This window comes from Tachypleus tridentatus, chromosome 10 (assembly GCF_004210375.1).
Source record: "Tachypleus tridentatus isolate NWPU-2018 chromosome 10, ASM421037v1, whole genome shotgun sequence".
Lineage (NCBI taxonomy): Eukaryota > Metazoa > Arthropoda > Merostomata > Xiphosura > Limulidae > Tachypleus > Tachypleus tridentatus.
In genome coordinates this window covers 138,195,964-138,208,997 of record NC_134834.1, presented here as the reverse complement: position 1 = coordinate 138,208,997, position 13,034 = coordinate 138,195,964, and the positions used below count along the sequence as shown (strand labels likewise).

The 13,034-nt window shown below is 35.2% G+C and overlaps 1 protein-coding gene across 8 annotated transcripts in view; it reads right to left on the bottom strand.

The window, feature by feature from the left end:
* The window catches only part of LOC143230438 (cyclin N-terminal domain-containing protein 1-like), a 123,919-nt gene that overhangs the window by 85,824 nt on the left and 25,061 nt on the right, over positions 1-13,034 (bottom strand). For 7 of the 8 annotated variants that reach the window (XR_013016441.1, XM_076463988.1, XM_076463982.1 and 4 more), the window contains one exon: positions 10,473-10,631. Coding sequence is in view for 7 of the 8 variants with exons in the window: in XM_076463988.1 (XP_076320103.1) it covers positions 10,473-10,631 (159 nt within the window). In the remaining variant the exon portion in view is untranslated. Of the gene's footprint in view, positions 1-10,472; positions 10,632-11,059; positions 11,412-11,624; positions 11,833-13,034 lie in introns of all 8 variants that reach the window. The other variant, XM_076463985.1, reaches the window with a different exon arrangement.

The following is a 13,034-nucleotide window of genomic DNA, read 5'->3' as shown; positions in this document are numbered from 1 at the left end:
GGAAAAAGACATACCAAAGTAAAAGGTTAATGAACATGTATAGAATCATCAGAGGAGGGAGAAAATATCCACCTGAGAAAAATACAACCAGATAGTGTAGATAAAATGTGATGAAGGAATATAGAGAGTAATCCACATTCTAGCTTGAATAATTACTTCCAACAAACATTGATGATAAGCAGCTAAAGACACAGTGATATGTATCACAAATCTGATGAAAATAAACACTGAGGAGATGGCAATTTTCCATTGATAAGTCTCAATATGCCAACCTAAAGAGTTGAAAAACCCAACCATGAACAGCATAACACCTTAAGAAATAAACCTTACAAAGAAGTCAATCAGGATCAGAATGGGAGAACAAGTGGGAGATGGAAAATAAACAAAATGGGTTTTAAAGCTAAATGGCCTTCACAGGCAACAGAGTCATAAGGGAGGAAGGGCCAGTCTAAATATAGGATGACATAAAATGAATGGTAGAGAACTTGGTAATATTAATAGCATAAGTATCCAATTGATGATGTCCACAAGTTAAAAAGAAAAGGAAATATGGAATATAACACATACCTAATTAATCAGCTGTAGAAAAAAAAATGTGGAAGGTGAGATATCCTGTAAAGGTGTAGATTGTGACAGACCAAAATAAGGAAATGCTGGAAAAAGTGATTTAACTTTCCCCTCAAAAACATTGTTAGCTTGAAAATGAGAAGAAACTGCTGGCTGAATGTAGGAATCCAGCTCCCTGAAAATTAAGTCCTGTACCTTCTTAGTGGATAAATTTGAACTTGATGCCAGAGTAGTCATAGCAGAAGCACTGTATACCATAATGAAAACTTCTGTTGTTGATGCATTGAATCACAAATTCATGCTAAGTTACTTTATAATTCATTAACAATAAACAAATGCAAAAAAAACACAAACAAACCCAAATGATAGAATTTAATGAAAACACAGGAAAATGTTGAAAAAGGTACTGAAAGATCCACTAAGTGCAATCATAAACGACAGTCACATATGAAACAATGCATCTAAACAATGCTCTGCCAATCAAGAAAATGAGGATTAAGTGGGAAAATCAGAGGGAGTTAGTTATACCATTATAGGTGGTGCAATACTTATGATGGAGGGTGGGGTCACATGATATATATATATATATATATATATGTTCAAAAGTGGCAGGAAATATGTGGGGTATACAGACTGGTGCAATGTGTGTTAAATTGAGTTTTGCTTCTCTTAATCATCAGTATTAAACAGTCTTATTTTGAAATCTGTGTTAGATGTTAACATTTTTAAATACTTAAGATGCATTTCCAATAAGTTCTCACTTTCTATTAAACAAATTACCATGATAGAACAGGTGTACTACATTTAAAATAGGAGGTGCACCTGTGAAGTATAGCACTACTTCTGAAACATGTATGTTCTTCACCAATAGAGAAGAAAGAAAGACACACACATTGGAACCAAAGAGAACATGTGGCTATGGTTAAAGGACCATAAAAGTATACGAATAAGCCAAGTGCAGACCACCAAGACAGAAAACATACAGGGGAAGTACCTTGGGATGCAACTGCTTATACCAAGTGGGGTTCAAGAAAAGAAACAACATCAAAGAGCCTTGTCTAGATGCATAATATTAAAAAGTGTGGTCTATCTGGGCAAAAAACATCCAGGTGAAGCACCTTGGATAATATGGAGTATGTCAAGTGTGGTCCATCTGGGCAGAAAACCTTTTATAAGATTGATCATGGTATATTGCGACTGTAACAAAATGAGAGATCAACAAATGCAGTCTCTCCAGGCAGAAAAACACCTTGGAAAAAATGCCTTGTTAAAAGTGGTAGTATTACAAGTACTGTCTATCCAGGCAGAACACTTCCAGAGGAAGCACCTTGCTTTAATCATGTATGCCATGATCAAGAAGAGTAGTCAACCTGGGTAAAAAAACATAACTGAGAAGCATCTTATATGATAATAAATGATAGTGCATAATATGAAGGTCAAAGACAATGGCCATCTTCTCAAAGAATGGGCATATGTGACTAAGAAGTTTTAATTGCTGTACAAACCCAACTCATGAGGAACCCTCCACAGTCCATCACTGAAATGACTGGTAACTGAAAGTGGAGTGGCAAGAATCTCTTTGCTCCAACTGAAGAAAGAGGGCAAATATGTGTTGAGCAGACTGAAGAAATAACACACCATAGACAGTACAATGGCCATCTGCATTTCCCTGTTTAAAAAGCAGAAAGACCCTGGTTATAAGAATCACAGGTCAGTAGAAATGGGTGAAAATTTCTATCTGCTTTACTCATGAAGTCCATGAGTCATGGTCCATCATATATACACACTGCTGGCCAAAATCCTAAGGCCAATGAACGTAAAGAAAAAATATGCAATTTGCAATGTTAGACTCAACCACTTATTTGAGTAAAGCTTCAAAAGATGAAAATAAAAAAAGTGAAAATAAAAATAAACTTTTTTAGCAATTAACAGGGAAAATGTGAACACTATGAAATTAGCCTGAATACTAGCTGGTCATTTAAGATCATATCAAGAAAAGTCCTTAACAGGGTATGAAATGCCCAACAAGAGGTCTCAGTAGTGAGTTGCACGGCCATCATTGTGAAATACTTCAAAAATTCTCTTTAGCATGGTCGATATAAGCATTTGCAGAAGGCTGGCTGAAATTGACATCCATTTCTATTGGCTTCCCTTGCCATCCACCCCCAAACATTTTCAATGGGGATCAGTTCAAGCAAACATGCTGGATGGTCCAAAAGAATCATGCTATTCACCATGAAAAAGTCCTTTGTCCTGCGGGCAATGTGAATTGCAGTGTTGTCCTGCTGAAAGATTCAGTCATTTCCACACAAGTGGGGGCCTTCAGTCAATAAGGATGTTCTCTTCATCATGCCAATGTAGCCAGCTGCTGTTTGATGCCCCTGTATAACCTGAAGCTCCATTGTTCCATGGAAGGAGAAAGGACCCCAGATAATGATGGAATCTCCTCTACTGTGTCGTGTAGAAAATGTCACCAGTGGTATATCCTTATTGTACCAGTAATGTTGGAAGCCATCTTGACTAACCAGGTTAAATTTTTTCTCATCAGAGAACAAAACCTTCGTGCACTTTTCTATGTCCTATGTTTGGTACTTCTCAGCAAAGTTTAACCAAGCTGTTTCGTGGTGTGGAAGGAGGCATAGCCTTTGAAGACGTTTACAGTTTTTAAAGCCTTTCTCTCATAGATGCTGTCTTATTGTTCTTGAGCTGCATTCTGCACATGTAAGGCCCTTAATCTGGTTCAAAGATCGGCTGGTGTCTTGCCGGACAACCCGTCAAATCCTCCTGCTCAACATTGGCGAAATTTTCATGGGCTGACCACTTGAAATTCTTGTTCCGTATCCCTCAGGGTCTTTTAAAAAATTTGCAACAGTAGTTTTACTACACCCAATCTCACCAGCAATGGCACTTTGAGAGAGACCTTGCTTTTGCAGCTCGACAATTCTGCCATGTTCAAACTCTGTCAGCTTTTCAGCCTTTGCTATGTTTTTACCCAATGTAACACAGGAGATGTCAGTGTGAGATGTTGACAACGTTAATGCTTGAACACAAATGACTAAATTTCGTTACATGTTTACCAATTAACGCTTCATTTCAGTATGGCCTTAAACTTTTGACCAGCTAGTATTTAGGCTAATTTCAGTGTTCACATTTTTCCTATTAAATGCTAAAAAGGTTTTTATTTTTATTTTCCCTTTTCTTATTTTCATCTTTTGAAGCCCTACTCAAAAAGTAAAATAACAATGTAAAATGCATATTTTTTCTTTATGTTCATTGGCATTAAGATTTTGGCCAGCAGTGTATGTGAGTATATATATATATATAAAAGAAGATATATGGATATAAATAAACCACTGGATATGCAGCATGTGGCCTTACAGAAATACCCCATCTCCACAGTAATTGATAGAAAAATAAGCAGAGGTAGTCTTATTAAGATAAAAAATTCAGAATACCTGACCAGACAACACCTGTTGGTAGGTAGGTTCTTGAAATGCAACGTAAATCAACTAGGAAAAAAAGGTATAATACTTCATCTTACCCCAGTGAAATACAAACAAACATGTGGAGAGCTGTCACAGGTACAAAAACAGTATCTGACCAAAGAAGACAACACTAGGTTGTTAAAATAATATACAACAAAAGTATTGGGAGTTGACCACATACTACCTTGACTAACCTTCTCCAAAAACAGCAGATCTTAGCAACTAAGGACAAAGTTAAATAGTGGATTTGGAGTGATGTTAAACATCAGAGGACCTTCCACCAGTAAATTAGAATAAGCTAAATGTATGAGTTGCCAAACTCAGCCAGTAATAGTAATAAGAGAAAAATCATGGAAAACAGAGGAATTACATGGAATAAAAAGGCAAAAATGGGATTCACAAAAGAAGTTGTTACAAGATATATAACAATGAAGGGAACAAAATGGAAAAGATGATTTTTTTTTAAATTTCACACAAAGCTACATGAGGGCTATCTGCTCCAGCTGTCCCTAATTTAGCAGTGTAAGACTAGAAGAAAGGCAGCTAGTCATCACCACCCACCACCCTTAGGCTACTCTTTTACCAGCAAATAGTGGGACTGACTGTTGCATTATAATGCTCCCATGGCTGAAATGGAAGGCATGTTTGGTGTGACGGGGATTTGAACCATGACCCTTGGATTACAAGTCAAGTGCCTAAACCACCTGGCCATGCTGGATTTGAAAAAAAAAAAATAATGATCTAGATCTGAACAGGAGTATAAAGGAGAAATGAAAGGCAATGAAATAAGATCAAAACAATGGGCAGCAGATGTCATAGGAAGAGAGGAATGATCAAATTAAATGGAAAACAGTAAAACGTGTGGGAAGCATTAATAGCATAAATATCAGAATGACAATGATCACGTGATAGGAGGAGAAGGAAACAGGTAGTAAGCAAACAAATAACACATAGCAATGGACTGAAACAGAAAATGAGCCACACAGAAATCCCAGTCTTTCTAGAAACAGGGTGGAGGAACAAGATGAAAAGAAGGAAAAATGGAAAAAAATATTAGGAGAGGAGAAGTATCTATGAAAATGAGAGAAATTGAAAATGTTCAACAAGGCAGCTCAGTAACTAGAAATAATGGACACAAGCAAATCCCTATCAAATAACAAGGTAAAAAACCAGAACAGATGAGGAACAAAAGAATAGGAGGGACAGAAGCAACAGTGAATGGACCACTGTCTGAAGCTAGAACAAACATCTCTAACACACAAATAAAGAGGAAAGTTGAATGGTATAGATAAGTCAAGACACAACATGATGGAAGAGTTCCTGCATACATACAAGGCCACAAATGAAGATGGAAGTTAGTGACTTTGGGATGAAACATATATGACTGAGGTTGTTGGAGAAGCAACTTGGACTGAGGTAAAAGCAGAGGCTATTGCTTCAGTAAGAGCCAAAACAAAGAAAATCATGACTGAACAGGCCAATACAAAGCAATAAGCAATCTGCAACAAGTGGTCCAGATGAGGGAAGCTACTCTGAAGATGAGCCTTAATGGAAGGTAAACGTACAGATGAAGGCCACTCCAATTCTGACTGAATGTATCTGCCCCCAGAGCCAAGGAGGTGTGGTACAGAAAACCAAAGGGAAGTTTGGCATTCCAAGGAGTGGCAATTGCATCTATATGTTGTGTTGCTTGGTGAGAACTCGCTTACTGAAAAACCTGAGAATGAAGAGACCACTCCATAAGACTTGTTTGAATAGGACAGGTAGTCTAGGGAAGCCCACATTCCCAAAAGAGATAGAACCTCTCAAGCAGTAAAAGAAGACAATGCTTGAGTGACCACCTACTCCATACCTCAGATACAAAATGGAGAAGGTGCTGCCTGACTGAAACGGAATTGAAAGAGAACTCTTAATGAATAAGATATTGTATAGAGGGTAGATAGGACTTCTCCAACTTGATGAGAAATGCCACTCGAGCAGACTCTCAAAGAAGGAAGCAGGTATGAGTGATAGACTACGTCCAGGATGACATGAACAGTAGCCGGTCATAATGTAATGATCAGTCTGAAGATTCATAAAGTGAAGATGATGTGCAAAAAAACAAACAACATGACAGAGCACATAAGGGGCTGAGGTAAAACCAAACAGCAGAGTTTGGGAATGTGAAAATAAGCATCTGAAAAAGACCTGGGGATTAAAACCTGCCCAAAGGAGAGGTAGAATTCTATGGTGAATTAGGGCGTTTCTAGTAAGGTATTCAATTAAGACAGATTGATGATAGCTCTTCAATTTCCCATGTTTTGGGGGAAAACAAACAGATGGAAGTAAAATCCCAGAGGAATTGATATCACCTGTTGGATAGCTCTTTTGTGAAATTCTCAAACAAACTCTGCGAGACAACTGGATGGGGCACAATCCCAAGGAGGAGAAAAGAAAAGCCAAGTAGAAGATACAAGGAGGAGACCAGAAGTGAAGACAAAGACCTTCTGACAGAACTTGTAAAACCCATGGATCTATCATGAAGAGTTTCCAGATGGTAGACAACTGCTGTAACCTGACCCCTCCTGTCCTTGCAAAAACATCCCATTACTGATAATGTTGACCCCTTTATGAATGGAAACTGGAAGAATGAATGTAACAAAGGGAATCCCTGGATTGGGGTACAAGATGGGGAGCAAAAGAATGGGTATGGAGAACACTAACTGGTGAAGACTGGACAGCAACAGTATGAAAAGACAAACAAAAGGGCAAAGAGGAATGTAGACTTGCCAAATTGACCCTGGACTCCAAACACTCAGAATGATTAACAAAAACTATTTTACAAAGATGTGAAGACTTATGAAGATCTCTCAAAGAAGAAAGAGTGAGATGCATCCTCACAAGCACATCTCAGCAAATCCCAAGAACATATGATCCAGGTGGTGAGAGACAGTGTCAAAACCAACAAATGAGCCATGACAGACCACAGGAAGGTCCTGAGTTCTGTTAGGAATTGATCATAAGACTAGCAGAAGACTTGAGATGACAACAGAATGAAGAAATAACATGTAAAAGTGTAGTCAAAGTGAGGCAAATCTTAAAAACTAGGGCCAATTAAAATGAATCAAAATGTCATGATTTGAACCCCACAAGGGAAGAAGAGGATGAAAAATAAGAGACTTCAGGCAAAATGGTAAGTGAAAGAACACTGGTTCAATAACTGAAGAAATGGGACACACCTATAACCAAATGTAATAACTGATCGACAAAATGTGGAGCATGAAGAAGAATGTCAGATGAAGGAGGAAAAAAATAATTAGAACACCGGGCATCATACAACAAAAATCTAAAAGTAAAATTTGACATATCTGATCAATAAGTTACAGGAAAGACATAACTGGCAAACTTTCCTGTCTTCATTATGTGACTGGTCAGAAAAAGTCAATATTGTCTTTACCCTTATGAAAAAAATTCTCAGAAGCAAGTTTGTGGGGAAAATGAAAATGAACCAAAACACCAGCCAAAGTATCCATTTCCCTATGAATTAAAGCTTGAACCTCCTAAGCATACATTGTCAATCTGTCATGTTGGAAGCTAATGGCATTACCATCGTCCATATTGGCTGGAAACTCCTCGTCTGCCACAGTAAAATTCAAATTCATGTCAACTTTGACTCTCAAAGAAAATGTAAGTAACTGTACAAAAATTATGTAAAAAATAATGTCAAAATTAACTAGAACTCAAAACCTTAAATTGGAATTGGCAAGGAACAAAAGATGAACAAGAAGGATTTACATGAAGACCCAAGTAAACACACATCTAAGCACTGTTGTGCCAATTCTCAAAAGTGACAACTGTGCTGCAACAGGTGGTGCAGTATGACTGGTAAAGAGTAGTCACAAGATCTGCACGTGTTGCTGCAATGATTCAAAAATTAAGAGGTATAACAGATTGGTGCACTGTTCAAAGTTTTAGCAATACTTAGAGGGCTTATGGTCAAGAAAGTTTTGGGTGAGAAAAGGTAGTACTGTTTTGGAAAGTCTAAAGTGTTGATTATTTACGCTAAAGAGATAGGAATGTGATGCTACATTACGAATGCTATTTTATTTAACTGTAAAGATACCCATCCTAAAGGGGTTCAATGACCATTATGTAAGCATTTCAATGGTATATCTCTATCTGAAAAAATTTGCAGTTAGTGTGTGACATGGATATGCATAAAAAGGTTTCAATTTTTGTATTATTCCATGTTCAAAGGCATATTTTTTTAATATGTTTTTCAGTTTTATACTTATAGGTATAATGTAATCATCTATGTTAAAGAGTTCATTTTTTGTTATACAATGTATTTTTGTTTGTTTAAAGGTTTTATAAATATGTTTTCTATCTACTGTTTAAGGACAATTTTTTCTTGCAATTTTTTGTCATTGTTAAAGAGTTGTAATGTCTGTGTGATGTGTGATTTAAAGTTTAATGATTACAAAAGTTAATTGTTGACCTGAGATAAAGCTGAGGTGGGAAAGATAGCAAAATATAAACAAATATGCTTTGTGTTTCTATTTTCTTAGTGTATTGTAATAGTTATTCTGAATTTATTCTTTTTCTAAATATCTGCAGCTTCACATGATCAAGAAAACTGTCAAATTGATTTGTTTCAAGTTAGCTTTCTTTCTTTATTATTCTAGAAGAATGTAATACCCACTTCTGCCTTTGGAGAACACTTTGTGTAAGGATGTTTACAGCAATGTTATTCCAAATTTCATCAACTGATATCTACCTATGCAGAATAAAAATGAGCTTATGTTGTACAAGATAGATAAGGGTTTCTTTATATGTAAGAAACTTGTATTTAGAAATCTGGTGGATACCCTGAAGCTGTGAACATCTAGTAGAAGTTACAGCTTGACATAAGTAAATCCACAAACGCTCACACACTGTATTTCTGTTGCACATACCATATTGTTTTAGACTTATGTTCAGTCTCAGTATCCTATCTGATATTAACTCTGTTAAATAAAAGTTCTGATTTTACAGTATAATCAAAATCTAAATTGAATCTCCCATTTTTCAGCAGACCTATCCAGTAAAATAGAAAATTTATACTCAGTTCATCTGAATATGTCTCAAGCGTATATGCATCACCAGTGCATCTGCTATTATTGCTAAAGGCATGCTTCAATCTGCATTAAAGGGTTTGTTTGGCATTTATTCATTTATTTTTATCTTGCTTGTAATATTTGTATTTAGAAGATTTATTTTATTTTCTGCCTTTAAGTTTGTTTTACTGTTTAATGATTCCTATCTATGATTGTTAAAGGACTTTTAATGATGTAATGCAAATTTGTCATTTCTTTAAAGAGTTTTCTGTACTATATTCCTTTACTAGTATGTCTTGACATCACGTCACATGTATTCAGAGGCAAGAGAAAGTTAATGCACTCCTAAATCAGAGTACAAGTTTAAAGTTTACTGGTTTCAAGTTATAATTTTTAGTTTGAGGACAAACCAAAAGTAGGAAGAGAAGAAAGTGTAATTTATGAATACACCATGTATTTCTATCTTGTTTTATTTTAGTATTTATTCTGAACTTACCATAATCTAGAAAGCTGTTCAGTTGAAGACATTCTAGTGGTCTTTTTTCTTTTATTACTCTAAAAATATTTTACCCATTCTTCCCATGGGAAGGTATTACTGTAGTACTGCATGTTGTACAAGATATTGACAGTAATGTTCTTTAGCAATTGTGCAGGTAATGGTCCAAAGTTAAGACTTTATCTATCACCGAATGAGAATGACTAGTCCCATGAGTAGTACCTGTCACTCTGGGTACATTTGACACTTAGAAGGAACATTTCACCTTGATATTAGTATAAAGATTCAGCTTAATCAGTTATTTATGTTTGTTCTGTTTGAGATCTACTGCATTAGCCAGGTGAGTAGCCAATAAACTACAGTACAACTGAACACCATATTCAATGTCTTACATAGTATGTTTTGTCTGGATAATTACTTTTTTCACTCTATCAAACCTTTTGTGGTTCGAGAAGAGGCTATTAGGTATTATATCAGTGCCTGGCCTTGAAAGAATGACAAATAAAGACATCACTCTGTTATTTCAGTACAAAAAATTTGAAACTGCAAGTAATACGAAACATTTAAATATACATATATGCATTTCCTGAAAATGTTTAAAAGTCAGCAAACATTTAATAATAATAAAGACTTCAAGTTTGAGAAGTACAAACAAGTATTCAAACATTGCTCCTAACACATAAAGTACATTTATGCACAACACTAAAACAAAGTTAAAAGGTTTAGGATATATTTTTAAAGCATCAAAAATATCACTTTATTCCCCCTTCATTGTATATGATTCAAGTAAAGGGAATATAGAAATAATATCAGGCATTACTATAAAGTGTAAAATACCTAAAACTTTACCTTGGATTTTACTGGATCAACAACATTTTCTGAGTTTTTTAAAGCAATCAGAAAAAGCCAGTCTTCTAGTAAATCAACTGATACTGTCCCAAACTCACTACTGAAAGCTGGTTCCATCAACTCTGAAATATTTCCTGTGGTGCCACATGCCATAATATCCTAAAAGAACAATATATCAAACCTATGTGGAGATAATCTTAATACATCCTAGCCTGTTATCATAACAATTGAGATGTTTAGTTTCAGATAATGGAAATCAAAGTATAGACAGTACAAATAAACTACATAACACTTGAATTATTTTCATCTATCTGATGATCTGAGAACATTCACACAAATTAGACACTATATTAATTAAAATACAAGTAATATAAATTTCCAGATTCTCTTTCAATTTTGCATATTACACTGTGTAACACAAATTTTGTTCCTGGATAGTATGTGTTATTTTTAATTGTTTATGTTGTAAAAGTATAGAAAATGGCCATTATTCCCTTCAAAGTTTGCTTCTGTGACCTGGATAATGAAATTTAAAAATTAACCTATTTTCTATGTAAAAACAGGCAAATTTGCACATTTTCATTTACATAAGGTCACTGAGGTCTCTTTGGTTGGGGTAGTATGGGTTTCTCTCACCAGCTACACCTCTGAAATGGTAATCTGGATCTTCAACGTTTACCTCCTCTTCTGACTTGCTGCTCTCTTCTGAGGATGGCTGCTTTCTCTCTGGTGGAGTGGGTACAAGGAGCTCAGGGCAGTGTAGCACTGGGGCAATGGATGGTGGAAGGTCCTGATACATGATAGCAGATGCATTCTTACCAGCCCGATGTTTGGAAGGATCCACTATGCAGAATTATCAATTGCTTGAGTGGTCAGTGGGTTCATGCCAAATTCTTGGAACAACAAACTGTGTGGCTCTCTTTTCCCTTCTGTACCATCCTGTAAAAGAGCAAAACAAAACTGTTATTGTAAAGAATAAATTTATTTCATCTGCAACTAATGTGTAAGAGGTTCATGTAAAATATTTTATATGTGATATTTTTCTATTCTATTGTAAATTAAAAAATTAAAAGATATTTAACTTTTAAAAGGTTTAAAATTTGTATAATATAAAATCTTACTATTCAAGGAAGCAAAATCTGTCTGTCTTACCTTCTAGAGTTTTTTTGCAGTGCTCACAGGTAAAATGAGGTGCCCAGGGTTTGTCCTGATCTCCAACAGGCATGCCAAAACATGCCTTGTAGGTTTCACACACTTTAGGAGATGCTGTCACAGAGTACGTTTTTGTTCCTGTCTTGATAAATTGGCCACATACATAACAAAATGCATCTGGAGAATGCTTGCAGCTTCTTGATGCCATCTGATAAAATCAGATAGGTCTATGTATTCACTTAGGCAGCTAGAACTAAACTGAATGGGTGAGTAGTGAGCCCCTGTATATATATATATATTACTATGGAAAGTTCTACAAAATTATAAAAGGTTCTCAAAAATTCTCATAAGGTCTACTACATTCTAGAAAGTTCTTGAAAATGCTTGTAAGTTTGAGAAAATTATCTATCAGCTACTCAGCAGCACTGAATCTACCTGGAATGTTCTGGAAAATAGGTAAATTTGAAACTTCCATTACCCAGATAACAACAGCAAAAAATGAAGAGAAAAAAGGGTCTTTTCCATTTACTTTAGACATAAGCAATTGGGAAATAACATTTTCTGCCTAGGAACAAAAAATAGTAAAAATTTTGTTACATAGTGTTATGTTAAGATGAATTTTATCAAGCAATATTTTAAATTTTTACAATATTACAATATACAATATTAGCTACTTGATTACCTAAACTGATTGTATAAATTTTACTGAATCAAAAATACTTGGGAAGGTTTTTAAAGTTTTATGAATAAAATGATGTTTACTAAATAAATAAGTCATTTATTGTACTCTCATTCTTATAAATTAAGAAAAACAACTTGTGTAAGTCTCATTGCTAACAAACTGAAGTAAACAATTACATATACTTTTCACTTTGTTTTAGATGAAATTGTTTAACAACCATTTGCAGTGTGTTTTATTCTGATTTTTTGCACAAAGCTACTGTTGAACACAAGGTTTGCAAAGCTAAGTGTCTCACAGATGAAAAACAATCTGAAAAGACCATCCAAAAGTCAAGATATGCAAGTAATAAAAACCAAAAAGTACTGAATAGAGGGTCAAAAATACACATTTAGTCTGCTTCTACATCTGACAACTTGAAAGGAGTAAGTAGAAGTAACAGATTTTGACTAAGAAGCATATTATGATTGTAAGGAAGGGGGATAAACAGTATATGCTAATTACCTCCAATAAAAACAAAGATCAGAAGAAAAATGAGATGGTAAAACCATAATCAGTTCCTGATCGAGAAACTAGTTGGGGTGAAATTCCAGCAAGAATAAACTAATGTGAAAAAGAAGCTCTTTATAGGTCAGCTGAAATGATGAGGTGAATGTGTATTTTACACTACTGCATGATGAACTATAGTGTTCACATAACATTCACATAGTAAGGAAGTTTTTATCAATGAG